Source organism: Mauremys mutica, chromosome 5 (assembly GCF_020497125.1).
Source record: "Mauremys mutica isolate MM-2020 ecotype Southern chromosome 5, ASM2049712v1, whole genome shotgun sequence".
Lineage (NCBI taxonomy): Eukaryota > Metazoa > Chordata > Testudines > Geoemydidae > Mauremys > Mauremys mutica.
The window spans coordinates 112,774,779-112,802,018 of record NC_059076.1 but is presented as its reverse complement, the minus strand read 5'-3'; the positions used below and the strand labels follow the sequence as shown (position 1 = coordinate 112,802,018).

At 45.6% G+C, this 27,240-nt stretch overlaps 1 protein-coding gene across 3 annotated transcripts in view; it reads right to left on the bottom strand.

Annotated features, from left to right (window-relative positions):
- Positions 1 to 943: 943 nt before the first annotated feature.
- Positions 944 to 27,240, bottom strand: part of LCORL (ligand dependent nuclear receptor corepressor like) — a 174,113-nt gene continuing 147,816 nt past the window's right edge. For 2 of the 3 annotated variants that reach the window (XM_045018505.1, XM_045018506.1), the window contains one exon: positions 944 to 2,357. In XM_045018505.1, coding sequence (XP_044874440.1) covers positions 2,174 to 2,357 — 184 coding nt within the window. In that variant the 3' untranslated portion in view covers positions 944 to 2,173. Of the gene's footprint in view, positions 2,358 to 8,149; positions 9,424 to 27,240 lie in introns of those variants that run through there. The other variant, XM_045018507.1, reaches the window with a different exon arrangement.

The following is a 27,240-nucleotide window of genomic DNA, read 5'->3' as shown; positions in this document are numbered from 1 at the left end:
TTGTTGAGATATGCAAATCTCTTTGGGCAGGGGGGAACCTCTGTTGTCCAGCTATACCAAAAGAAGGACAGGAGACACCTGATATGGATTTAATCAGCCGCAACTTTATTATTAGATGTCTGGGACTATCCAGCAGATAAAAGTATACAATGCAGGTAACCAGTTTATTCTGTAATTACCTGAGGGGGACTTCCACCAGCTCCTCCTCCTTTTTCCATCGAGGACCCTCCAGCAAATCCATTGCCGGGGCCTTACCATCCCCCTCCCTCCCCTCGTAGGAGGGGTAAGGTGGGCTATAAGAAAGGGGGGTGTTGGCTCCCATGCCAACCATAGGAGCCCCAAACCCCACGCTGTTCCGTTCCTTTAACCAGCACCTCCTTTTAAAGTCCTTTACCAGGCCATTTATCTGGTCACTAGATGCCTTCCCTATGGAGTACCTGCACTGGACATCTGCCCCACACTTTCCAAATAAATTGCGACATCCAGCCTACCACACCTTGTGCTCACTATAATAGATGTTCCTTAACCCCTGCTGTGGGGAAGGCAAACCCCTCCCCCCCCACTTCACTGACACCAATATGGTGGTGAGGGAAAAAATTCTTTCCCAGCCCCCCTAAAAAAAGAAGTGACTAGTACAATGCCCACAGCAGGTTCAAACCCCACCTGATAGTCACACATCAGAGGGAGGGATGGTCGGTGCTGCCTTGTCCGCTGCGTGGAAAAAGGGGTTTCCAATGCCAGGGCTTGCACCTTTAAAGTCTTTCCCCTTACATTCCAAGGGTACGTCCGCCAGATCAGCAGGTAGCGATCGATCTATCGGGGATTGATTTATCGCGTCTCATCTAGACGTGATAAATCGATGCCCGAATGTGCTCCCCGTCGACTCCGGAACTCCACCAGGGCAAGAGGTGGAAGCGGAGTTGCCAGGGGAGCCACAGCTGTTGAGGTAAGTTGAAATAAGATGCGTCGACTTCAGCTACGCTATTCTCGTACCTGAAGTTGTGCATCTTACATCGACACCCTCCTAACCCCCCAGTGTAGACCAGGCCCAAGAGGGTGAGTCAGTGCTGTAAACAACCAGGACATTTTTGTTGTCTAAAATTTATAAATAGATTACTGTCATTGAAAGAGACTTCTTCCAGGCTATTGACTCTCTTGGCTCTGTATTATCAAGGATGGAGAACTCAGTGAAAGAACCTTTGCTCTGTCCATAAAATAAGTGCATCTAGAAAAGGGAAATGTACAGTATAGGTTTCTTCTAAGTAACTAATGTAACAGCACACTACTATCAATACAATTTTTATTAGACATGTCAAATAACCATAGCTGAGGCTATGGTTTAGGCTTGATTTAAAAATCTCTACTAGGTAATGAAATGGAAACATTTACATCGGCTTAAGAGGTATACTGTTGAAGTGTGAAATTTAATTCTAAAATGCAATAGAGCAATTAACTGGAAATGTGTTTACATCCATTTTAATTGGTGACAGGAAGATTCATAGAAACAAAACAAAATAGACCATTTATCAGAAACATCAATAAAAAAAGTGCAGATACAGGGTTGTTGAATGACAATCTTTCAAGAGATTTCTCCTGCAAGGCTGGCCTTTTAGACTAGTTTTTAAATATTGACATGTTCTCAGGATAAGTGGAAAATAAACCCCACCCTCAACCCCCTAGAGAAGGAAAACATACTGTGCAATCTGATTGTTTTGTAAATTTTGAACATTGAGTGAGATTTTATACATCTTTGCCTTATCTTTTTACTGCTTTGCTTCGAGGTAGTCAGTCTCCACCTGTTACAGAATTGTTTCTGAATCATTGCCATAAATCTTTACAGTTAGTGACCCATGTCACAAAATATATTAACTTTCATGCACAAAAATAAAACTGGGATAATTATATAATTAAACTTAAAAGAACATAACCCCCCCTCAACCCTCCCAATGTAATACTATTAAAAGGGAAACATCTGATATGAGATTTGTACTGCAAAATTCCATAATGGTCAAATGCAAACCTTCATGTAAAAAACATACAAAGAGTACATCAAAATGAATAATGCTAATGATTTTAATATAAAGCCAAATCACAAGAGATCAATTTAATAAATGCTTATGATTCAGCAGAAGAAAAACAATGTACAAAATAATAGTGCAAGAATAGCTGCAATCTATTTGTTCTCATCAGTTTTGAGATTTTGGTTAAAAACTTTACAGTTGGCAAGAGATACCGTTGCAAAATTCAGATTCCACTCAGTGGGCTGATTAAGGCACTTCTTTACGGACTTCAAAGGTTGAGTTGCTGTGTTCATATCAAATAAATTCTGCTTCTCGGAGGCTTTCACTTGTATCAAGCTGGGGGAGGGGGAAAAGGAGATAAAGAACTTTAGTGTATTTTTCATCCAAACCAGGCACATCACCATGGGTCAGAGGTGGAGAAGGCACTTTTTGGGGGGGGCTACCTCAAGCCTACCTAGAGGCACCAAGTGGGAGTGGAGCACTGCCAGGGCTCTGCACAACATCTAGGAACACTCAGGGTTTCCCTCACTGTATGATTAATTCAAATTATAACTCAAGCATTGTCCCCAACTCAAGTCCTGTCCACACAGACCCTTAATGCAAGTGGGCTAGAGCTTTAAGTTGGCTGGTCCATCAGGGGCTATTAGGCTACAGCTCAAATTAGCACACCTCATCAGCTGCTCCTACAAGTGGTCGGTGCAGTTTGTGTGTTCTGCCGTATTGCCATGCTCATGCAAGAGAAGCTAACCTGAGAGGTGTTAACAGCAGTCAATCTAAAGCCCCAGTCCCCGCCCCAAACTTTACTGTCTGCTTATTACTACGTTAATCTAGGTTATATTTACAATAGAGACACAAACAATGGATATACTAATATTTCCCTGGGTGGCTGGTTTTTGTGGTTTTTTTGGAGTGGGGGACGGGTGGGGGAGATCATTACAAAAAGACTTCCTCCTGGGCACTGAAATCAGGCTGCAGCCTACAATTCGTTCAACCCAAAAACCTCATTAGTGAAAGGTAGTGTGCATTCAAAGGTCAACAGGAAACGGTCTCTAGAAAGCAGGAGGACAAAATTCCAAGATAATTGCAAAGCTCCTATACATATTTTCTTTGTCAAAAGCAACTGTAGAGTAGGATTTTCAAATGTGCTCAGCCCTGGTTTTCACACTTCGCAATTGTCAACATTGTTTTTTAAAGGATTCAAAAGAGAACGACAAAAATGATTCAATTTCTGGAAAGCTGGACAGTGAGAATTCAGGAAAACTCAAATCCATTTACATGACTCAAGGTTAAGAGTGATACTCAGACTGAGGCTTGTGAGCTGCAAGTGTCTAATGTCTCCTGCAGCTCTTTGCAGCACATGCTATTAAAACTGATTTTAATTATTAACCAATCAGACTGCTTTTACTGTTATTTAACTATTTGATAAAATAATACTTGATCAGTCATTTTGCTGTGAGAAAATATATATTAAAAAAAGTTAATTAGACCATGAATTCACACTACTGTGGCTCTTTTGGGTAACATTGATTGCTCACTGTCATAGGCTCCCAGTGGCTGGTTGCTGAAGCTAAACCAATTGACTGGAAATAAGCTGCAGATTTAACCCTCATTACTGAAATTTACCTAGGCAGGTGGAGATTTTGCCATCAACTGAAGTCTGAGCTACCCACTCTCAATGTAAAAAATGTGCCCTAGTTCAATTAACGTCAGAGGCTTGATGCAGGAATCAGTTGGTGAAATGCGATGATCTGTTGAGGTCAGACTAGCTCTCAGAGGCTGCTTCTAAGCCTTAAAATGAATTAGTCTATTTTGAAATGGATCTAAACCTCTATATCAGCAAGAATTTCTGTAGCTGAGCTGAGAGTCAGAGAGAGAAGCTTGGAACAATGGGCTGCTTGCCTGAGCTCGAAGCCTCTGGATGGTGCTGTATTTGGGGAAAGCTGACCACACCTCTGTCTATATTAACAAGGATAAATTTGCAGAATGTGTGGGAAAAGAGGACTGGGGCAGACGTAGAAGTTGTGCAGCATTGCCTGCTCTTACAAGAGGGGTTCACTTGTGGTCTGGACACGCTAGTTTGAAACATAACTACCTCATCTGTCTAGACCAGTCGTTTTCAAACTGTGGGTCGTGGACTGTAAGGCACTGAGTTGCGGCAGCTCTGGTCAGCACAACTGACCAGGCCGTTAAAAGTCCTATCAGCAGTGCTGCCCAGCTAAGGCAGGCTAGTTCCTACCTGTTCCGACGCCACACTGCGCCTCGGAAGCGGCCAGCAGCAGGTCCGGCTCCTTGGGGTGGGGGCCACGGAGCTCCAAGCGCTGCCACCGCCCCAAGCACTGGGCGGCACCTCAGGCAAGAGCTGTGCAGAGCTGCATGCGCACCTTTGCTTAGGAGCCACACCTGCTGCTGGATGTTTCCAGGGCGCAACGCAGCCCATGGTGCCAAGACAGGTGGGAAGTCTGCCTCGCCACACCAGCTGACTGGGAGCTGCCATTGGCAAGGCAGCACCCCAATCCTCTGCCCCAGCCCTGAGCCCCTCCTCAAACACAGAACCCCTTGCTGAACCCCAAACCCCTCAGCCCCAACCCAATCCCCTGCTCCAGCCCTGAGCCCCTCCCCACACCCCAAAACCCTCCCCAGCTCTGTTGGGTTGCGGGCATCAACACTTTTCAATTGGGTCGCCAGAAAAAAAAGTTTGAAAACCACTGCTCTAGACCACAATAGGTCAAGTGGACATGAAGTATTATGTAAAATTAGACAAAGCAACAGTGTCAGAAAGGAGATCTTTATACTGGCCTTAACCTTTTGCTTTTGGAGGTTAATGTGCATGTGTCTGTTTCTTTTAATTAGTGCTTGGCAGGTGCCACAGAAAAAAGTTGCAGGTTTTTGCAGTAGGAAAGGGATTTTAAATAAACATATATTCTCTTTACACAACATGTGATCTAAGAAAGGATGGCATTAAGTAGACATACACATTCCATTCTCTAGCTAGAAATGGTAGTGAGAACATTCTGTACACTAGAATCTGATGCATCTTTCTAAAGATAAGGACTAGGGCCTGTGCTTGAGTCAGATTTCAAAAAGCTATAAAATTTCAAAACCACATTTCTTCAACCAATATTTAGCTTGTCAAGCCCTTTCCAGTTTTGCGGAATTGTACTACCATTTATCGAGTAATCTTCAGAACATTCCCAGCTGTGACTTACCAGTAGTCTACCCCATTACAGATAGAAAGTGAAAGGAGGACGACCCAAAGCATGACTGGGATGTGCGGTCGCAATCAAAAGTTTCTATGACTACATTCTGGTCTTAAATCACTAGCTCACGCAACTCCCTTGTTCAAAGCAAAGCCCACATCCCTCATGCAGGACCATGTACTGTACCTGCCAAATTTTAAAGCAAAGCCATTCTGAGTCAGCTGAGCTTCTCACAAAATTGAAAAAAAAATTGAAAAGTATTCCGGCAATTAGAAAGTGACCCAATTTGATTATTGCCTGGTAGTGTCCAGATGAGCCAATTTTATTTATCTAATGGGGAGGTATTGCCTGTATTTTTATATTGCTGGGTCACCCAGGAAGCTTTTGGATTAAACTGATGACAAACAAAATCTGCTTTTAATGAATAAATAAATATTAATGAAAAAATGAGTTTAATATGGAAACTAGCCAAGCATATGCTAACTAGCATTTGTCACTTGGGTGGCTAGAAGATAATATTTCCTTTTTGCAAGAAGTTTTGAGATAAGAAATTTGCATTCTGAAACAGATCTTTTGAAAGTTTTGGAAGAAAAAAAAATCATATAAATAGTGAGCAAGCCCAAGCCCAGAATAGCCTGGTTATTAGGGCACCCAGCAGCAATGTGGGTGACCCATGTTCAAGCTCGTGTTTTGCCTGATTCAAAGCAGGGACTTGAACCTGGGTGCATCTGTCTAGCTATTCCATCCTGCACCAGAGAAACACTCCTAGGGAAAACAACATTTCCATGAAACACTGCAGGTCTGACTTAAAAAAGAGTGGTGCCTAGTCACATAACCTTTGTATCTTGTGCAGGTTTCTGGCTTAGGAGAGACAAGAGTTAGTTTTCTAAAAAACAAGGAGCTAAGAAGCAACTGAAGCTTGTTATGTAATACAGCTCTAGGAAAGTGATTATCTTTATCTGGACCCATTTATGGTAGCTATCACAGCTTTATAAAAGTAGAAATAGCCAGAGTGTGTGTATGTGTATATATAATATGTGTATGTATGTGTAGTAGGGCTGCCAATCAATCACAATTAACTCACGCGATTAACTCCAAAAATTAACTGCAATTAAAAAATTACACTGTTAATAGAATACCAACTGAAATTTATTAAATATTTTTGGATGTTTTTCTACATTTTCAAATATATTGATTTCTATTACAACACAGAATACAAAGGGTACAGTGCTCACTATATTTTTTATTAAATATTTGCACTGTAAAAATGATAAAGGAAATAGTATTTTTCAATTCACCTCATACAAGTACTGTAGTGCAATCTCTTTATCATGAAAGTGCAACTTACAAATGTACATAACTGCACTCAAAAACAAAACAATGTAAAACTTTAGCCTACAAGTCCACTCAGTCCTACTTCTTGTTCAGCCACTTGCTAAGATGAACATGTTTGTTTACATTTACGGGAGATACTGCTCACTGCTTTTTATTTACAATGTCACCTGAAAGTGAGAACAGGCGTTCACGTGACACTTTTGTAGCCAGCGTTGCAAAGTATTTACATGCCAGATATGCTAAACATTCATATGCCCCTTCATGCTTCGGGCACCATTCCAGAGGATATGCTGAAGATGCTTGTTAAAAAAAAATAATGGATTAATTAAATTTGTGACTGAACTCCTTGGGGGAGAATTATATGTCTCCTGTTCTCTTTTACCCACATTCTGTCATATATTTCATGTTATAGCAGTCTTGGATCATGACCCAGCACTTGTTCATTTTAGGAACACTTTCACAGCAGATTTGACAAAATGCAAAGAAGGTATCAATGTGAGATTTCTAACTATGGATAGAGCACTCACCTCAAGGTTTAAGAATCTGAAGTGCCTTCCAAAATCTGAGAGGGACAAGGTGTAGAAAATGCTTTCAGATGTCTTAAAAGAGAAACACTCCAATGCAGAAACTACAGAACCTGAACTACCAAAATAAATAAATAAATAATAAACCTCTGGTGGCATCTTACTCAGATGATGAAAATGAACATGCATCAGTCCACTCTGCTTTGGATCGTTATTGAGCAGAACCCGTCATCAGCATGGACACGTCTTCTGGAATGGTGGTTGAAGCATGAAGGGACATATGAATCTTTAGCACATCTGGCACATAAATAACTTGCAACACTGGCTACAACACTGCCATGCAAATGCCTGTTCTTACTTTCAGGTGACATTGTAAACAAGAACTGGGCAGCAAATGTAAACAAACTTGTTTGTCTGAGCGATTGGCTTAACAAGATGTAGGACTGAGTGGACTTGCAGGGTCTAAAATTTTACATTGCTTTATTTTTGAATGCAGTTTTTTGGTACATAATTCTACATTTGTAAGTTCAACTTTCAAGATAAAGAGATTGCACTACAGTACTTGTATTAGGTGAACTGAAATATACGATTTCTTTTGTTTTTTTACCATGCAAATATTTGTAATTAAAAAAAAATAAAGTGAGCGCTGTACACTTTGCAGGCTGTGTTGAAATTGAAATCAATATATTTGAAAATGTAGAAAACATCCAAAATATTTAAATAAATGGTATTCTATTAACAGTGTGATTGATTGCCATTATTTTTTTAATTGTTTGACAGCCCTAATATATGTCTGTGTGTGTGTGTATATATATATATAAATATGCTGTTTCTTTTTTCAGAGGGCATGACTAAACAGATCTTTACTAGTTTTTTTTACTTTGTAAACAGATACTATAGTCCCTAACCCACTTCTTCCTACTGTATGATTGTTGTGCTGGCCAGAATAAGTCCATCATCTACCTTTAGCTCTGCTGCTCACATGGAATGATTTATTTTATAGCTACCTGTGCATCACCAGAGAACTTCTGCACCTATTACACAGTACACATTTAAAAAAAACAAAGCTACCTGATTATATTGGTACATTTATTTGAAATATATTTTGAATTATGAGATTTACAATGAACACAAAAATAGTAGAATTCTTTCCTAAATACCACTGTGATTACGCAGTACATTTTACAACTAACTTTTAAAAATGTTTTGTTCTTCAAGCAAAGCTTAGTATGTACAGTGCTGCACTCAAGTATTAAGTGTGTTCCAAGTAATAGAAACGGCTGCATAAGTGTCTCACATCTACAACTGTTCTGTCTGGTCTTTCCACACAGACACCTTTTGCTGGGAAGAGCAGAGCTGCAGATTACACCATGACCCTAACAGTGGTCTTACTTCTTTTCTCCACTTCCAGTGGAGTCAATTACTGATCTGTTACGAGAGTGGGGATTCCAGTCTCTGTGGCTTCATCTCCAGCTTTCCCTGACCCCAGGAAACCCCTTCACAGGTGCTCCACAAATATAACGCTGGGCATTTGTGTGTGGTTGGGCCAAGGTGACCCCACCAACCCAATGGGAAATCGGGAATCATTTGCTTGCTGAACCCTGTCAGCTTTAATTTACTTGCTCTTCCGCTCTATAGTCTGGCCATCCCAATGTTCTCCAAGGAGTGATAAGCAGCAGTCTTTTCAGGAAAATCCCCTAGCAGCAGCTTCTGGAACCATACTGTTGCATGCTTTGGTGGGGAAGGGGACGAGGAACCAGTGCTCAATTACAGGACATCTATATAGAGATGGCTCTGTCATCAACTGAATCCCTGAGATCTGAAAGTTCTATGTTCCAAGCGGCCTGTCAGATCCAGGGCTGGTCAAGCTCTGCCCCCAAAAAGGGATGAGTTGAAGGAAGCTCTGCAAGTGAAAACTCTTAGTTTCCTATTCACAATGCAAGAAAGCCCCACATAAGGAAAGATATGGCTCACTTCAGCAATCTCAGACAAACAGCATGAAATTGCAATTTCAGGAGTCTTCCTTACACACAATAGAACATTTTGCCTTACAGCAAAACTAGTACCAATTTGCTGAATTTAAACTATAGCCTGTAGAAAGACTAAGTTTCTAGTTTTGATGCAGAATGTTTAGTATTACTGCAATGAGGTCTGTTTCAGGTGCATTAACAGTAGTACATATTATGAGGGACTAGGTGATAGATGCATTCATCTTGAAAATACGTGGTTTTTGAAGTTAGACTTGGGTGCTTCCATGAAGTGGTATTTGAATTGGGGTCATGGAGTACTCAGCAGTTCTGCTTGCAAATCCTCCCAGCAAAGACAGTCCAACAGGATTAAGAGGCCCTATGAAAAAGAAGCAAGCAATTAAAAACTGAACTTTACAAATACCTACATTTTTTAGATTTCAGTGTTTAATGGACAAAATTTGGCAACAAAAACCCACACTAAAATGACTTAAAAATTAAAAAGCTGCCTTTATCCTCCTTTAAAACTGTGCTGTCTCAAACCAGTCCCTGCCCTCCAGCTGTAGTGGCACTAATATTGTTGATCTCTTTATTATAAGAGACATAATTTTCTGAGAAGTACAATATTTCCAAGTCAACAATTTAAAAGATTTCAAATATTCTTGGAGTGCAAAGTAACCGTATCATGCTCACTCTTGCCTCTGCTTGTAGTCTGTAATTAAAAGCCTGTTATGGCAATCAGACTATTCCTATGGCCTTTCATGACCTCAAGCAAAAGAAACAAGCATTTATAGAATTCAAAGGGTTAAATCATGGGTTTACCATAAGCCCCAAGTGAGTACTGTGTGGTTGCACTGCCCAAGGAATTAGACTGGGAGGCAGAGGCACCAGAAAATAATGCTCTCAAAGGTTCTTATTTTTTAGTGGTTGTGAATTGTATTCTTCAGGGGAAGCAGATGAAGTGGCACCTACAGTATGGAGACTACAGGATTTATTATAAAAAAAATCTGGCTAGTTATATCCACAGAACTGCTGGATGAATTGCAGTGTAGCAGTTTAACCCCTTAGACTAGGTCAGTCCTAGGCATGGCTGTGAAAAAGACCATAATAATATAATAATAATTGGAGATATACCAATCTCCTAGAACTGGAAGGGACCTTGAAAGGTCATTGAGTCCAGCCCCCTGCCTTCACTAGCAGGACCAATTTTTGCCCCAGATCCCTAAGTGGCCCCCTCAAGGATTGAGCTCACAACCCTGGGTTTAGCAGGCCAATGCTCAAACTACTGAGCTATCCCTCCCCCCATCAGTTAAATTATAGGACAGTTGTACTGTGTAACTGACTCTAAAAATGGCATTGTGGAGTTACCTGTTTTTTGTCTTCCAATGACTTCCAAATCTGATCAGTTTACAAATAAAAATGTCTTTTTCTCACTGCCAGCCATGCAAACTCATTCTAAGGCTTTGTCTATACTAACACTGTTTTCGGCAAAACTTTTTTCAGTCAGGAGTGCGAAAAGACACCCTCTAACCAACATAAGTTTCACTGACAAAAGTGCTGATGTGGAAGGGCACTGTTGGTGGGAGGGCGTCTCCTGCCGACATAGCTACCACCGCTTGTTGGGGTGGTTTAATTATGCCAGAGGGAGACCTCTCTCCCACCAGCACAGAGCAGCTACACAGGGTTCTTACAGCTGCGTCACTGTAAGGTCTGTAGTGTAGACATAGCCATAGTCAACCTTTGTTCTTCTTGTCTGATGCATCAATCAGCAATAAAGAATCTGCAGCTGGAAATCTGTAAACAATTCCACTGATTATGGGCAAGCTGGGATAGAATTCAGCTCCCTCTCCCAGTGTCAACAGGAATTAAAAAAAAATAGGTAAAATATAATGAGTCAGCATAAGTGGAATAAAAATTGTGTTCTATTTCAGCCAGAAGTTATGGACTTGATGGAGAAATTACTGGATGAAATAATATGGCCCATGTTATGCAAGAGGTCAGACTAGATGAACATAAGGGTTTTTTCTGGACCTAAAAAAATATTAGTCTGAATATACACAAGAGTACTAGATCAGCTGAATAAAAAGGTGCAATTTTTTCCAGCCATTTTCCAGAGAAGAGCTGCTTTTTAAACTATGTTATGGAGGGTGTTTTTATGGTGTTGGCACGGTTCACTGAATTGTGACCACAATTTATTTCAGTTATCACCACCTTTACTTCAACTATATTTGAATCCATTAAAACTCTCTTGTCAAATCAAAAGTTCCCAGTACAGTAATTCCATGTAGACATCAGTTCATTCCCTTCCTAAACCCCTTCCCTCAGGATTGCTAGTGATATGATTTAATAGATGGTCTGCATGTTTCATGGGGCAACACATCCTTTACTGTAACCTCTTCCCAATAATACAGGGATATGCAGCATTGACTTGAAGCTTTTAAGGAGGATTTCAAAAATACTGGATGGGGTCTCGTGGAACCCTAGATCATATAACAAAATATTACCTTGGACAAAAATCTTACTTTTTTACTATAAAATAGAGAGGACAAAATATAAATCTTTTAAATCTACAGCTGCACTAGACTCAACATCTCTTCAAATATGGACAGATTACATAATGCCTGTACACTGGAGTTAGGGCAGTCCAGGCAGAAATCTGACACATTGTTTAGCTGTACCTAAAATTGAAAATCTTTTTGTCGGAGCTTCTAAACGCAACAAAAAAATTATAAAAAATTATGTGTGTTTCAATTATATTTGTCAAATGATTTCTTAATATAATATGGAGCAACTTTTTTGGTAAAATGGAGAGGTCAGGAGTTAGACTGTAGATCCACAAGAATTAGAAGTAAAGGGCCCTGGAAATAGATGGCATGCATAAGGAGATGAGAGAGTAGTTGCAGAAGCAATGCAGGGTCCAGGGAGGCTTTTTAAAAATAGGGGATACAAAATCAGGCTTGAAAATAGCTAAAGGAGAGAAAGAGACAGAAGTTAGGAGGCGAGAATGGATGGAACTGAGGAGCAGACTGAAGGGTTAGAGATTGACACCAAGAGAGCCATCTTACAAGACTGAAATTAAGGCTGTTGGGTGGGAGGAAATGGTGGAAAGCATGGGCAGAGGAGAAAAACTAGCTTGGAAATGTTTTTTATCTTGAAAACATTAGTGCGATCTTGGATAGATGGGGAAGCTGGGAATATGGATTAAGGACATAAAGAGAGAAGATGGGAGTTGTGGGGCATGGGAGGCACAGGGATGTGTCAGGAAGAAAGAATTACTTACCAGTAACTGTTTTCTGAAAGTATACGTTGTAAGAGATCAACGCTCTGTGTCCATGCTTTGAGTCTGTGACTGGCAGAATTCCTATAGGTATAAAATTCTAGGGAAGAAGGTGGCATGTTGTTCCATAATGCTGGCTAACCATCAGTTCCATCCTCAAGCAAAAGGTGTCAGCATAAGAGAATGCAAGCATGAATTTGCAACTTTACTGGGAAAGTGCATGAGTGAAGGTGGGTCTATTACAATGTATCATTTCAGAGAACACCACCACAATTTACAGGATTTTTTTTCTCCATATAGGTACCAATTGCAATAGCTCTTAGAAACTTAAAAGCTTCAAGGATGGTCTATAAAAGACCAAGCAATTAGCCAGAGCTTTTTGCCAAGAGGAAATGGTCACATGCAGCCTTTAAGCAGTCATTGCTGTTTAAATTGAAACTTCTAAGCAAAGAACGGAGAGCAGAACAACTATTTAGGAGATGTCCAGTAATCAATAAAATTTGTAGGGGCACAAGATTGGGCACTCAGCCAGACTGTGCCCCCTACCCAGACTTTCTGACAGTGAGTCTGAACAGTAATGATTTGTAAATGAATGCAGAAATCCTATTTCAAGCAGACTGACCTAGAGAATCACCTCAGAACTGAGAAATTGGACTTTATCAAGAATTACCATGAACAAAGCTCAGACCCCATCTTTACATTGTTCTCGTGGAAATTTGTTAATTCAAGCTGTGTCAGAAGGACCAAAGCTGAATGGACACTCCAACAGTTTCAGTATGCTTTAGTTTTTTTATAAATCTTAGCCCCCTTTAACCATTGCTGAAATTGGTATGAATAAGAAAGGAAATCTTATTGGGATAATTGTCCAATCTGTAGTCCCCCTTAATGGTACAAAAATTATAATTGTGGTCTCAAGTTTCTCATTCCAATGGTTGAGCTCACTGTCATCAGAAATAAAAGATTCTGGAAACTGACATCTACAAGTCACCTAGCCGCTGAAGGGAAATCATTAGTTTAGTAATGAACATAATGAATCCCTTATTTTGGGATTTCAATGGAATGAGTTTTATGAAACAGAAGACCACAGTCTGACAGAGACTCACTAATTTCTATGTATTGGTGGAAACCTAATAGCATGTAAATTACTAAGAAATGTCATCTGTAGTTCAGATGGGAATATAGGAGAGTTTCCCAGGGAAATATGAATCCTGTAAGAGAATAAAGACCTTACACCTATTACAGAATCAGAGAATATTAGGGTTGGAAGAGACCTCAGGGAGTCATCTAGTCCAATCCCCTGCTCAAAGCAGGACCAACCCCAACTAAATCATTCCAGCCAGGGCTTTGTCAAGCTGAGCCTTAAAAATCTCTAAGGATGTAGATTCCACCACCTCCCTAGGTAACCCATTCCAGTGCTTCACCACCACCTTATTCTACTTAATTGCACTAATAAATTGGTTTAACTAAGGTAAAAAAGACAAAACATGATTAGGAGATTTAGACATTGAAATCTTGGTCAGGATGCTTGTTTTCACAAGAGACCAATGCTGTGCATTGTTGTTTGTTGAACAAGATGATCCATCCAAAAGGGCCTGACTGTTCTGCCAGGTTCTCCAGCTGTGTTGGATGCAACCTTGTATATTACAGCTTGAATTAGATTAATCTAAACTCATAATTTACTCTGTAATGTCAAAAAACCAGTATGTGCTGGATGGAGATTAACTCAGAGATATGATGCAACTGTCCACATGTGGCTTGTGAATTTACTGAGACTTCTGAATAGTGAGGTGAAGTAATTAAGGTTGAAAATCAACCATTCCATTGGCTGAAACTTCTGTGTCCATAAGTACACTTTTTACACAAATAGCCGTGAGAAAAGACAGAGAGGCAGAGTCAGAAGCAGGCCTCAGAGACAGGAGAAGACTACCCTGGGTCAGGAATTTTCTAGAGAAAAGTGATAGCAAATCACCGACACATTCCTGGAATTTTCCACAGATAAACAGCAAAACAAATACTGCCAGGATTTTAACACACATGTATCTGAAGGTAAGTCTCCTAAAGCTTTATTAGTATCCTAAATAAGTGATTTGATTTTCAAAAGTGAGGTCAATGGGCACTGAGCACTTATGAAATTAGAAAGCCTAAATACAGACTGTGCTGGTAAGAAGTCGACTATATTCTCTGGGTATATGCATGGGCGCCAACTTATATGGGCTCGTGGAGCTAAAGCCCCAGGAATATTCAAAATCAGGGGCTCTGCTCCACCAATATTTGGAGCTAGGTTTCGCCCCTTTAAATCCCAGCCGCGGCCGGGAATCAGAGGGCTCTGGGCTGCCTGCAACCGCGGGGAGCCCAGAGCCCTTTAAATCCCAGCCGCGGCCGGCAATCAGAGGGCTCTGGGCTGCCTGCAACCGCAGGGAGCCCAGAGCCCTTTAAATCCCAGCCACGGACGGGAATCAGAGGGCTCTGGGCTGCCTGCAACCACAGGGAGCCCAGAGCCCTTTAAATCCCAATCGCGGCTGGGAATCAGAGGGCTCTGGGCTGCCCGCTGCGGCGGGGAGCCCAGAGCCTTTTAAATCCCAGTCGCAGCCGGGAATCAGAGGGCTCTGGGCTGCCTGCAACCGTGGGGAGCCCAGAGCCCTTTAAATCTCAGCCGCGGCGGCTGGGATTTAAAGGGCTCAGGGCTCCCCGCGGCTGCCAGCAGCTCAGAGCCCTTTGAATCCCAGCCCCTGGCAGCTGATTGCCCCCTCCCCAGACCCCTGCCCCAACTGCCCCCCAGGACCCCCACCCCCTATCTAAGCACCACTGGTCCTTGTCCCCCGTTACCCACTCCCGAGACAACTGCCCCTAACTGCCCCTTGGGACTCCAGCCCCTATCTAAGCCTCCCTTCTCCTTGTCCCCAACTGCCCCCTCCTGAGACCCCACCCAACTTCCCCCCAGGACCCCACCCCCTACCTGTCCCCTGATAAACCCCCTGGACTCCCATGCCTATCCAACTGCTGCCTGTCCCCTGACTGCCCCTCCGAACCTCTGCCCCATCCAACTCCCCCTGCTCCTTGTCCCTTGACTGGCCCCTGGAACCCCCTACCCCTTCTCCAACCTTGTAATCTTGTGGCACTGACGCGTTGTAGCTTCATTTTATATCGGCTTACAGGGCGGGAGTGGGGGGGGGCCCACCATTTTGGGCCCCACCAAAAATTTTACAAACCTGCCGCCTATGGGTATATGTGAAAACAGCACTCTGGCTAACAGTCTGTAGGTGACAGAGTCCATGGAAGGAAAAGACGGTTACTCACCGTAGTAACTGTTGTTCTTCGAGATGTGTTGCTCCTATCCATTCCAGTTAGGTGTGCGCGCCGTGCGTGCACGGCTCTTCGGAACATTTTTACCCTAGCAACTCCGGCGGGTCGGCTGGGCGCCTCCTGGAGTGGCGCCGCTATGGCGCTGGATATATACCCCAGCCGGCCCATCCGCTCCTCAGTTCCTTCTTGCCAGCTACTCCGACAGTGGGGAAGGAGGGCGGGTCTGGAATGGATAGGAGCAACACATCTCGAAGAACAACAGTTACTACGGTGAGTAACCGTCTTTTCTTCTTCGAGTGATTGCTCCTATGCATTCCAGTTAGGTGATTCCCAAGCCTTACCTAGGCGGTGGGGTCGGAGTGAGACGTGGCAGAGTGTAAGACTGCGGAGCCGAAGGCTGCATCGTCTCTGGACTGCTGCATCAACGCGTAGTGGGAAGCGAAGGTGTGGACAGAAGACCAGGTGGCCGCTCTACAGATGTCCTGGATGGGAACATGGGCCAGGAAGGCGGCCGACGAGGCTTGCGCTCTCGTCGAGTGAGCGGTGAGGCGGCATGGTGGCACGCGAGCAAGCTCGTAGCATGTCCGGATACATGCCGTCACCCAGGAGGAAATCCACTGCGAGGAGACCGGCTCGCCTTTTATGCGATCAGCAACCGCTACAAACAGCTGTGGCGAACGCCGGAAGGGCTTCGTCCGCTCGATATAAAAAGCGAGGGCCCTGCGGACATCCAGGGTGTGAAGCTGTTGCTCACGAGGTGAGGCGTGCGGCTTCGGGAAGAAGACCGGAAGGAAGATCTCCTGATTGAGGTGAAAGGCCGACACCACCTTAGGGAGGAAGGCCGGGTGTGGTCGAAGCTGCACCTTGTCTCCGTGGAAGACGGTGTATGGTGGACTAACCGTTAGGGCACGGAGCTCGGAAACTCGTCTTGCCGATGTAATTGCGACGAGGAAGGCCGTCTTCCAGGAGAGATAGAGTAGAGAGCACGTGGCCAGGGGCTCGAAGGGCGGTCCCATAAGCTTGGCCAGAACGAGGTTTAAATCCCAGGTCGGGGTAGGACGCCGCACCGGCGGGTACAAGCGGTCCAGGCCTTTAAGGAAGCGGGAAACCATCTGGTTGGAGAAGATGGACCGACCTCCCATGGATGGACGAAAGGCGGACACGGCTGCCAGGTGCACCTTCAAGGAGGAGACCGCAAGTCCTTGTTCTTTAAGGTACCAGAGGTAGTCCAGGATTGTAGGGATAGGGACTAGGAAGGGATTAAGGCCGCGCTGATCGCACCAGAGCGTGAAACGCTTCCATTTCGCGAGGTAGGTGGAGCGAGTGGAAGGCTTCCTGCTTTCAAGTAGGACTTGCTGTACTGCCGCCGAACAGTCCCTCTCTGCGTGGGTCAACCACGCAGGTACCAAGCTGTAAGATGGAGGGACTGTAGGTTCGGGTGGCGGAGTCTGCCAAAGTCCTGCGTGATGAGGTCCGGCTATAACGGAAGGGGAATGGGATCCCGAACGGAGAGCTCGAGCAGCAGGGTGTACCAGTGCTGCCTCGGCTAGGCCGGAGCGACGAGTATTAGGTGGGCCCTGTCCCTCCGAAGCTTGAGTAGCACCCGGTGTATGAGCGGGAACGGAGGGAAGGCGTAGAGGAGGTGATCTGTCCAGGAGCAGAGGAATGCGTCCGACAGGGAGCCTGGAGAGCGACCCTGGTACGAACAAAACAGGTGGCACTTCCTGTTCTCCTTGGAGGCAAACAGGTCTATCTGGGGAAACCCCCACCTCTGGAAAATTGTGTGCACCACATCTGGACGAAGAGACCACTCGTGGGAGAGGAACAACCTGCTGAGATGGTCGGCCAGCGTGTTCTGCACTCCTGGAAGAAAGGACGCTTCCAGGCTAATCGAGTGGGTCACGCAGAAGTCCCACAGGAGCATCGCTTCCTTGCAGAGCAGGGAGGAGCGGGCTCCGCCCTGCTTGTTCACATAGAACATCGCTGTCGTGTTGTCCGTGAACACCGCCACGCAGCGGCCTTGCAGATGGGCGCGGAAGGTGAGACATGCCAAGCGGATCGCTCGCAGCTCCTGGACGTTGATGTGGAGGGAGAGCTCTTGGGGCGCCCAGAGACCCTGGGTGTGAAGGTCGCCCAGGTGAGCCCCCCATCCCAACGCCGAGGCATCCGTGGTCAGGGTGACGGATGGGCGAGGAGGGCGGAACGGGACTCCTGCACACACGACCTCTGGGTCCAGCCACCAGCTGAGCAAATCGAAGGTTGGTTTCGTGACTGTGTCCACCATGTCTATGGGGTCATGATGCGGGCGGTACACCGACGCTAGCCAAGATTGGAATGGGCGAAGGCGCAGCCTGGCGTGCGTGGTCACGAATGTGCAGGATGCCATGTGGCCCAGGAGGCGTAGGCAGGACCGAACCGTTGTCGTGGGAAAGGTGTGTAGGTCCCAGATGATGGAGACCATTGTCTGGTGCCGAGGTCGAGGGAGGCAGGCCCTGGCCAAACTGGAGTCGAGGACCGCTCCGATGAACTCCACTCGTTGTGATGGAGTTAAAGTGGACTTCTCGGCATTGATGAGAAGGCCCAGGAACAGAAATAGGGATAGTATTTCGGTCATTTGATCCACTACCAGCTGTCGGGATGTCCCGCGAACCAGCCAGTCGTCGAGATACGGGTAGACGTGTATGCGACGACGGCGGAGGGCTGCGGCAACCACTGCCATGCACTTGGTAAAGACCCTTGGCGCGGTGGACAGGCCAAAGGGTAGCACCGCAAACTGGTAGTGCGCGCTGTTGACCACGAAGCGCAGGTAGCGTCGATGGGGAGGGTAAATCGCGATATGGAAGTACGCGTCCTTCATATCGAGGGCGGCAAACCAGTCTCCCGGATCCAGGGAGGGAATGATGGTCCCCAGGGTGACCATGCGAAACTTGAGCTTGAGCAGGTACCTATTGAGCTCCCGGAGATCTAGTATAGGTTGGAGACCTCCTTTCGCCTTGGGGGATGAGAAAATATCGGGAATAAAATCCCCTGCCCCGCATGTCGTGCGGCACCTCCTCTATGGCACCCAAGCTCAACAGAGTCTTGACCTCTTGTAGGAGGAATTGCTCGTGAGAGGGGTCCCTGAAGAGGGACGGGGAAGGTGGGTGGGAAGGAGGGGGCGAAACAAACTGAAGGCGGTAACCATACTGGATAGTACGAAGTACCCAGTTGTCCGATGTTATTTGGGACCACGCCGGGAGGAAGTGGGAAAGGCGGTTGCAAAATAATGGGGTAGGATCCGGGAAAGAGTCTGATGGGCCGTCCTCGGGCGTCCCATCAAAAGGCCTGTTTGGGCCCTTGAGGGGCCTTGGAAGGCGCCTGGGCCTGGTTGCGCCTGTTGCCCGATGGTCTACGGTGGTTCAGGCTACCTCGCTGACTATTATACGGCCGTGACCTGGCCTGAGTAAAGGGCCGGTAGGGCTGCTGCCGGAATGACCTCCGCTGGGTAGCCGGTGTGTGCATACCCAAGGTGCGAATGGCGATTCGACCATCTTTGAGGGTCTGAATCCTGGAGTCCGTTTTCTCCGAGAAGAGACCCTGAGTGTCGAATGGGAGGTCTTGTAGGGTGTACTGCACCTCAGGCGGCAAGGTGGAGGACTGCAGCCAGGAGATGCGCCTCATGGTCACACCTGAGGCCAGGGTTCTGGCTCCTGAGTCCGCCGAGTCCAGAACGGCCTGGATGGAGGACCGGGAGGCTTTTCTGCCTTCTTCCAGGAGGGCCGAGAACTCCTGACGTGAGGCTGTTGGGATCAGCTCTGAAAATTTCGCCAGGGACACCAAGATGTCAAAGGTGTAGCGAGTGAGAAGGGCCATCTGGTTGGCAATCCGGAGCTGGAGGCCACCCGCCGAATAGACCTTCCGGCCCAACAGGTCCATGCGCCGTGCGTCTTTGGATTTTGGCGCCGGAGCGGGCTGCCCATGTCTCTCCTGGTCATTTATGGTCCGGAGTCGGGTGCGTATAGAGGTACTCGTATCCGGTGGGCGGGACCGAGTACTTGCGCTCCACGCCGCGCACGGTGGGCGGGCTGCCCATGTCTCTCCCGGTCATTTACAGTCCGGAGTCGGGTGCGTATAGAGGTACTCGTATCCGGTGGGCGGGACCGAGTACTTGCGCTCCACGCCGCGTGCGGTGGGAGGGACGGACGCCGGTGACTGCTAGATGGTAGTGGCATTCCGCTGTATGGTGCGGATGAAGGGCAGGGCCACCCGCAGCGGGGCCTCAGTTCCAATCACGTTGGTCATCGGGTCGTCATCCTCTGGGACCTCTGCCACGGGGAGGTCGATAGCCTTCGCCACCCGGCGAAGAAGGTCTTGGTGGGCCCGCAAGTCAATAGGAGGGGGGTCTGCCGTAGAAGCCCCTGCCACCGCCTCTTCCGGCGAGGATGATGAGGACAGACCCTGGACCACCGCTTCTGGAGGTGGTTCTTCCAGGGGGTGTGAAGCCGCCTCGGACCCCGGGTGCTCTGCGGGACCAAGTGGCGACGGGGCCTCACCCGGTGGTGATGGGGGAGGCCTGCTCACCATGGCTTCCGGCACCCTATGTTCGGCGCCTGCGTGCCGTGGGGGGAAGGGGAGCCCTTGAGGCTCGTGGTAGGCCCAGGGGACCCAAAAACCCCACTGCTGCGGTCCGTGGTCCTGGCCTTGGGGGTCGGCCCGGAGATCTCTCCTGCTGCCCGCCTGAGAGGCAACTGAGGGCTGACGAGAAGGCCATGGCGGGGCAGAGGCACTAATAGATTGCGCCGTGGATGCCGGCAGTATGTCCCTGGATGGTGCCGAGGATCGGTGCCGGTCGTCGCGGTGCCGGGATGGAGAGCGGGACCATCGACTGCCTCGGTGCCGGGAGCTCGACTGCGATCTCGACCGACGGTGTCGGGAGCGGCTTCGGGAGTCGCGGTGCCGGGAACGGTACTGGGATCCGGACCTCCTTCAGTACCGACGGTCGGGTGACCGGGACCGGGAGCGTCTCCGGGAGTGCGACTGGTACCGTGATGTTGAGCGGTACCGGGACTGCGACCGGTGCCGAGACAGGGAGCGGTACCGCGATGGTGAACGGTGCCGGGACCTGGATCGGCGTGGCGGTGACCGTCTGCGGGACCGTCGTCTATCCCGTCCGTCAGGGGAAGGCGGCCGCATCATCGCCGGCTTGCCCACTGACTGAACGGCCCGCACCGGCGGTGCCGGGGGCCGGAGGCTCGGCGAGCTCGATGAGCTCTCTCACCATCGAGAAGGTCTCCGCGGTTGGCACCGGGGAGCAGGGCGGTACCGGACTCAACGGCTCTTGCGGTGCCGGAGTCGACGGTACCGTGCACGGTTTGTGCACTGCCACAGCCGGTGCCGGAGGTGCCGGTGGTGGCTGGGCAAGTGGTCCCGGAGCATGCGGCTTAGAGGCCGTCTGCGCCGTCTTCCGTTTCCTCGCGGGAGAGAGGGAACGGTGCCGGGACGCCGGTGCCGGTTGCGGAGCTCGAGCAGTCTCGGTACCGGAGCGGCTCGGGGCCGCAGGTGCGCTGCGCACCGATGACAACTTCGGTGCCGCTGGGGTCGGCACGGGAGGTTGAAGTGTCGCCTCCATAAGGAGCTGCTTTAGGCGAGAGTCCCGCTCCTTCCTAGTTTGCAGCTTAAACGCCGTGCAGATCGGACACTTATCTGGCCGATGGGTCTCCCCAAGGCAGCGCAGGCAGGAGTCGTGCGGGTCCCCGACCGGCATGTGCCGCTGGCAAGCCGCACAGGGCTTAAACCCCGGTGCCTTGGGCATGAGCCCGCACCGGTTGTGGAAGAAGAGGGGTAAACCCCCCTAATTCCCTTACTACACTATATCTAACTAAACTATTCAACTAACTTAACAACTTAACTAACTTAACCAACTATGTACACGTAGCAAACAGAGAAATGCTAGGGCTGTGGAGGTAAAGGAGCACTCCACTGTTCCAACTGGCCGTCACGGGCGGTAAGAAGGAACTGAGAAGCGGACGGGCTGGCTGGGGTATATATCCAGCGCCATAGCGGTGCCACTCCAGGGGGCGCCCAGCCGGCCCGCCGGAGTTGCTAGGGTAAAAATGTTCCGAAGAGCCGTGCACGCACGGCGCGCACACCTAACTGGAATGCATAGGAGCAATCACTCGAAGAAGAACAATCACATATGACAACATATGTATTGTATGAATACATATTTACACACATTACAATGTGAAATATAGCGATCACATCACATAGGGAATGTTAAATAACTTTATGCATGGAGCTGCAAAGTGACAGTGGTTGTCAACTTCCCTCACCCTCATGTTTTCTGCACAGAATTGAATGGAAAAATGTGTAAGATTTGACTACACTATTCAGTAATGGGCCCAGGAGTACGAAGGGCTCTTTACATGCAAAGTTGCACCAGCGTAACTAAAAGTGTGATTCAAAAATGATTTAGGGCTTGTCTGCATAGGGAGTTACTGTGCAGCAAGCCCGGGTGCCCATCTCAGAGCACCAGCTTTGAAGCAGTAGATGTGCTGAGCTGCACTCTAGGACTTCCACTATGCTGTAGCAGTGTCCATATAGGACATTATTGCACAGCAAGCTGGTTCACTATAGACTCGCACCCTGGATTGCTGCATAGTAACTTGCCATGTAGACAAGCCCTTAGTTAAACTAATACAGAAGGGTGTGCGGACACAGTAAAATCAATATTAACTTGCCTTTATATAGATTAAATTTAAGTTGATTAGAACAGGCTTAAGCAAACTGAAACAAACCCCTCAAACCGAAATAAGAGCATCTATGCAGGGTTTTGAACTGGTTTAATTTAGTTTTAAAACCCTTTTAAATTAAACGGGTGGATTTTTCATGTGCACAAAACACTTAAGTCTCTTGCCACTGAAGAGATTTCTGGAGTCACCTTAAGGCATCTCTGCCTCTCATATCAGACAAACTATCGCAAGGCACAGAATCTCAAGATAGTGTGTAGAACTAAGATGGGTTTAGTGGTAAGGCACAGATGTAGCTGAATTCAGCTGGGTAAGTCAGATAAGTTTCAACTGCTGGACCTGAAAGAAAAATGGGGAAAAATATTTGACACACAAAACCTAAAAAAAACAAGACAGGGAAGTAACTTTAAAGCTTAATGAGGCACCAGTTGCCTCACACCATAGTCATATTCTCTTAAACTTGACAGACTGGGCCAGACAGATATCGTTAGGTTACATGAACATAAATCCCAAGAAATACTTCAAAGCAATCTAAGTAGTTTTAGCTAAATTTGTGACCAATGCAATAATAGTCAGGAGGAGTTCTTCTTCCATCAGCTGTGAAAACAATTTGAGAGCGGAAATGGGAGTTGCTACACCTCAGCAGGCACAGAATGTATCACCTGTTGACAGTCTTGGGAAGGTGAGCAGACGGAGAGTTGCTCGTCTAGAATTCTAAAGTTTTCAGACTACCTGACCTAGAAGCATAGAAACAAAGAGTTTGGAATCTACGACACATGGTGCCTTTGCATAATTAGTATTTATGATATTTAGTGCTTTACAAACAAATTGTAAGGTACATAGTGACCTGCAATGAGCTGGAAGTGGCTAAAAAGCGCACAGTGGCTATTTATAAAGGGCTTTCTGAGTGTTTTGAGGAAAGACTGGAAATACGTTGATTGTGGGAAGAAGGAAACAGTTCTCATGCTTAAGGAGTGGAATGAAGCAGAGTTTAACAAGGAAGAGTGCAAAGTTGAATGAATTTGGAGTGCAGGAAATGCACTTTGTCCCTGAATTTTCTCCATAGACACTCAGTCGCAGAAGATTGAGAGTGTAAGAAGCTGATATAAAAGTTCAGAAGAAGCTGGGGTTTGGTGAGATAAACAAAGCAGTGGGAGAGAAAAATGAAGAAATTAAGTTGGGGGGAGAAGGTGCAGTTGGAGGTGGAGACTATCATACAGAATGGAGATCAGAAAGGGAATAAGAGGACTGAAAGCTGCACAGGTCAGAGTCTGAAAGCCCTGAAAGGAGTATTGGATCTGACAGGTTGTAGTGCAGGGAGCGAGCAGCAGTAGAAGAGATGAGATAGTAATCCAAGTATTCAGAGTGAAGTCAGGAAGTGACCAGTGCTTTGTGAAGACCAGTATGAAGAAAATGACCAAGCCAGTCAGCCAAGAGCTGATGATCTAATGAAGAAAAACAGCAAAAAAACCACCAACAACAGATGGAGGAATTATGGAAACTGAAGTAATCCAGGGTAACAACTGGTGGACTGAGATGAGAGGAATATGAACAGGAGCACATACAATGCAGCAAGGCACTGTACTTTGGCCAATTAAGAAAAATAATTTTATTTAAATTCTAATTGTTAGCTGAGCAATGAAGCTTGTGTGTAACACATCACAATGTCTATTTTTCTTGCAGAGTAAGGATTTGCCTGGATATTTTAAAAAGTTGTCCACTGGCCGTCACTGAAATGGTATCTGCTTACTTTTATCACACATCAATATTGCACTGCTAAAAACTATTTGCATGTACCATGGCAACAGAAAATAGGCCATAAGGGACCCTTGTGATCATCTAGTCTGACCTCCTGTATAATACAAACTATAGAACTTCCCCAAAATAATTCCTAGAGCTGATATTTTAAAAATACATCAGTCTTGATTTTAAATGGTCAATGATGGAGAATCTACCACAACCCTTTGTAAATTGTTCCAATGGTTAACAACCCTTGCTGTAAAAAATGTCTGTCTTATTTCCAGTCTGAATTTGTGTAGCCTCAACTTTCAGCCACTGGATCATGTTATAACGAAGTTAATTGTCTTGTTGATTTGTTTCCTTAATCTGAGCTCCATCTGCAGTGTTCCAAGAGAAGGGATCTGCCTTTTTAAAATAGTTCATTGGAAATTCCCTAAGTAGGTCGAGACTTCCTTCTTGGATTTATTTTAGTCTGTTCAAATGTTTAACTTTGGTTCTAGAGGTAATCTTACCCCACTGCCACCTGTTCTTGTTTAAAACTCCTAAAAACATTGTCATAGCCAGATAATAAACCTTACATGCCACTGATGACAAATATGAGATTTCATTGCCAGATTTCATATATAAGCACACCATTATTTCAATACAGGCAGTCGTTACAGATCACAACGGGCCCAATACTGTAAGATGCTACAGTGTGTTGAAGGCGCTCAGTTCCCACTGAAGGCAAACATGATCCTACAATGCATAGCACACATGCAGACTGCTGGCTCCTGGGTGAAGCCCCACTGAAGTCATGTGAATGCAGCAGTTCATATGTGAGTGCTACTCATGGCAGAAGGGCCTTGATTAGGATTTGAGGGCACTCAGCTTCTTTATATTCCATATTAGCCAAGAAAAAAGTCTAGAGGAAAAGGCTTACCAAATGAAACTGCAGTACTTCAAAATTTTGCCACTATCTAAATTGCATGAAATCACTGCCCAGTTATACAGTTTAAGTGGAGAAATGAAAAAAACAATCACATAAAAATAAAATACAATGTAAGAAAACAATCAAATCTTTACCTGTGATACAAACACCACCTTGAATAGGTTCATATGCATTAGCTGCAATGTTGCCATGTGAATGTTGCAAACATTGCAGAGCAATGTTTGTTAAAAAGTTTCCATTAGAATGTTTAAAAAATAAAATATTTGTACTGGTCTTAAATTTTGTTTAAGCTTAGTCTAGATCAGAGACTCTCAACCTTTTTTGAACATTCAACCTTAGTTGGTTTTTTTCTTGAATTTTTTCAGGAGATACTGGGCAAAATTGCTTAAATCAAAATGCAAATCACATGGCACTAAACCCCCCCACCTCTTATCTTTCTATTTGAGTGGCACTGTGACTCCATGCACCAGGTTTCAAGTCTGTTCACTCAAATTTTTCCAGGCCACCTCTCCATCATGCCAGCAGGGAAGGGGCTTCATTGTTACAAATCCCAGTTCTGGAAAGGGGCCTGGGGATGGGGGGAGAGGTTGGTCCTACCCTCACTGTGCCCTTGTCGAGTTCAGGTTCTCAAAAGAGTGTTCATAACCCCCCTCCTCCCAATTTAAAAGTTGGGGCAATGGGCCTTTGGTGCCCCATCTTTGGTGGCCACGGCCCCCTAGAAAATTTGATGCAACCCCCCCTCCCCCCAATGGGGGCATGTCGCCTGATTGAAAATACATCGTCAAGATGATACCTTTAAGGTAGTTGTTGGAGTTGGAGGGTCTTGAGGGGCAATATTGCAGGCAATGGTGCTAGGATTTCACCCAATATTTTTGTGATAGGTTGTCTCTTAGCAGCCTTAACTGATTTTTGAAATTTTCCCATCTCCCCACTCCCCTTCTTTTGTGTGGGGAAAATAAAGACAAGGTTTGTAAAAATTTTAAAGAATGCAACAGATTACTTGGTGGTACCTAAGGAAATACTGTCTTCTGTGGTCTGTCTCATTTAATTTGCACCTAATATATGTGCATTTATTATGTAGCCAAGTTAGTCATGTTTGCATGTGACCCACAACTTAACTTCTCTCCAAATATTGGCTTAAAAGTGTTTAGAAGTAATAATGTTCTATCACAAGATTTAAAACACAGATTTCTTGGATTTATAGACAATACTTAACCCAGTAGGCTGATTGTGCCTCCCAGTCTTGAACCTCTCTATCTCTTAGTTACCCTGTCCAAAATTTTGGAGCCCCACTATTTGTTCACCTCACAATCTCAAAGCAAATCTCACTTTACAAACTTTACCTTCTTTATACTGTTGACCTAACTACAGAGAGTTGAGCCAACATGTATAAAAGAGAGGCTGTTATCTAAATAAATGAAATATGGGTTGACAACCGTAGATCAAGGTTCTAGTCCCATTCCTGCTGCAGCTTCCTATTAACTTTTAGGAAGTCATTTTAACACTTTGCTCCTTAGCTACACTGTCTAGAAAATGAACCCAATATCTAGGGCATGAATTAGTTTTGATGGTGAATGAAGATAATGACTAAATTTTATCAGCTCTTTCCTTTCAATTTTGACATGTAGCCCTGGTCAATTTCTCTGTCACCATTAAGTTCTTCTTGATCAGCTTACCTGACAGAATCATGTCAAGTTTTCTAACAAAGCAATTTATTTATACAGTAGAATCTCAGAGTTACGAACACCAGAGTTACAAACTGACCAGTCAACCACACAGCTCATTTGGAACTGCAAGTACACAAGCAAGCAGCAGAAGCAGCGACCCCCTTATCCCCCAAAAAGCAAACACAGTACTGTACTGTGTTAAATATAAAATACTAAAGACTTAAAGGGAAAGCAGCATTATTTTCCTGCATAGTAAAGGTTCAAAGCTGTATTAAGTCAATGTTCAGTTATAAACTTTCAAAGGAACAACCATGTTTTGTTCAGAGTGACCACCAACCTCCATTCTCGAGGTGTTCATAACTCTGAGGTTGTACTGTACATTTATTTTTACTAGCCCTGCCCTTGAAAAACACCTCTTAGATCTGCCAGGTTAGATCTTTTTACCTTCCTGAATTTCTGTTTGATGATTATTTATCAATCATTTTTCAAATTAGTAATTTATCTGGATCAAGAGCCAACAAAACTCTGGCTGAGTTTGAAAGACGTAGAA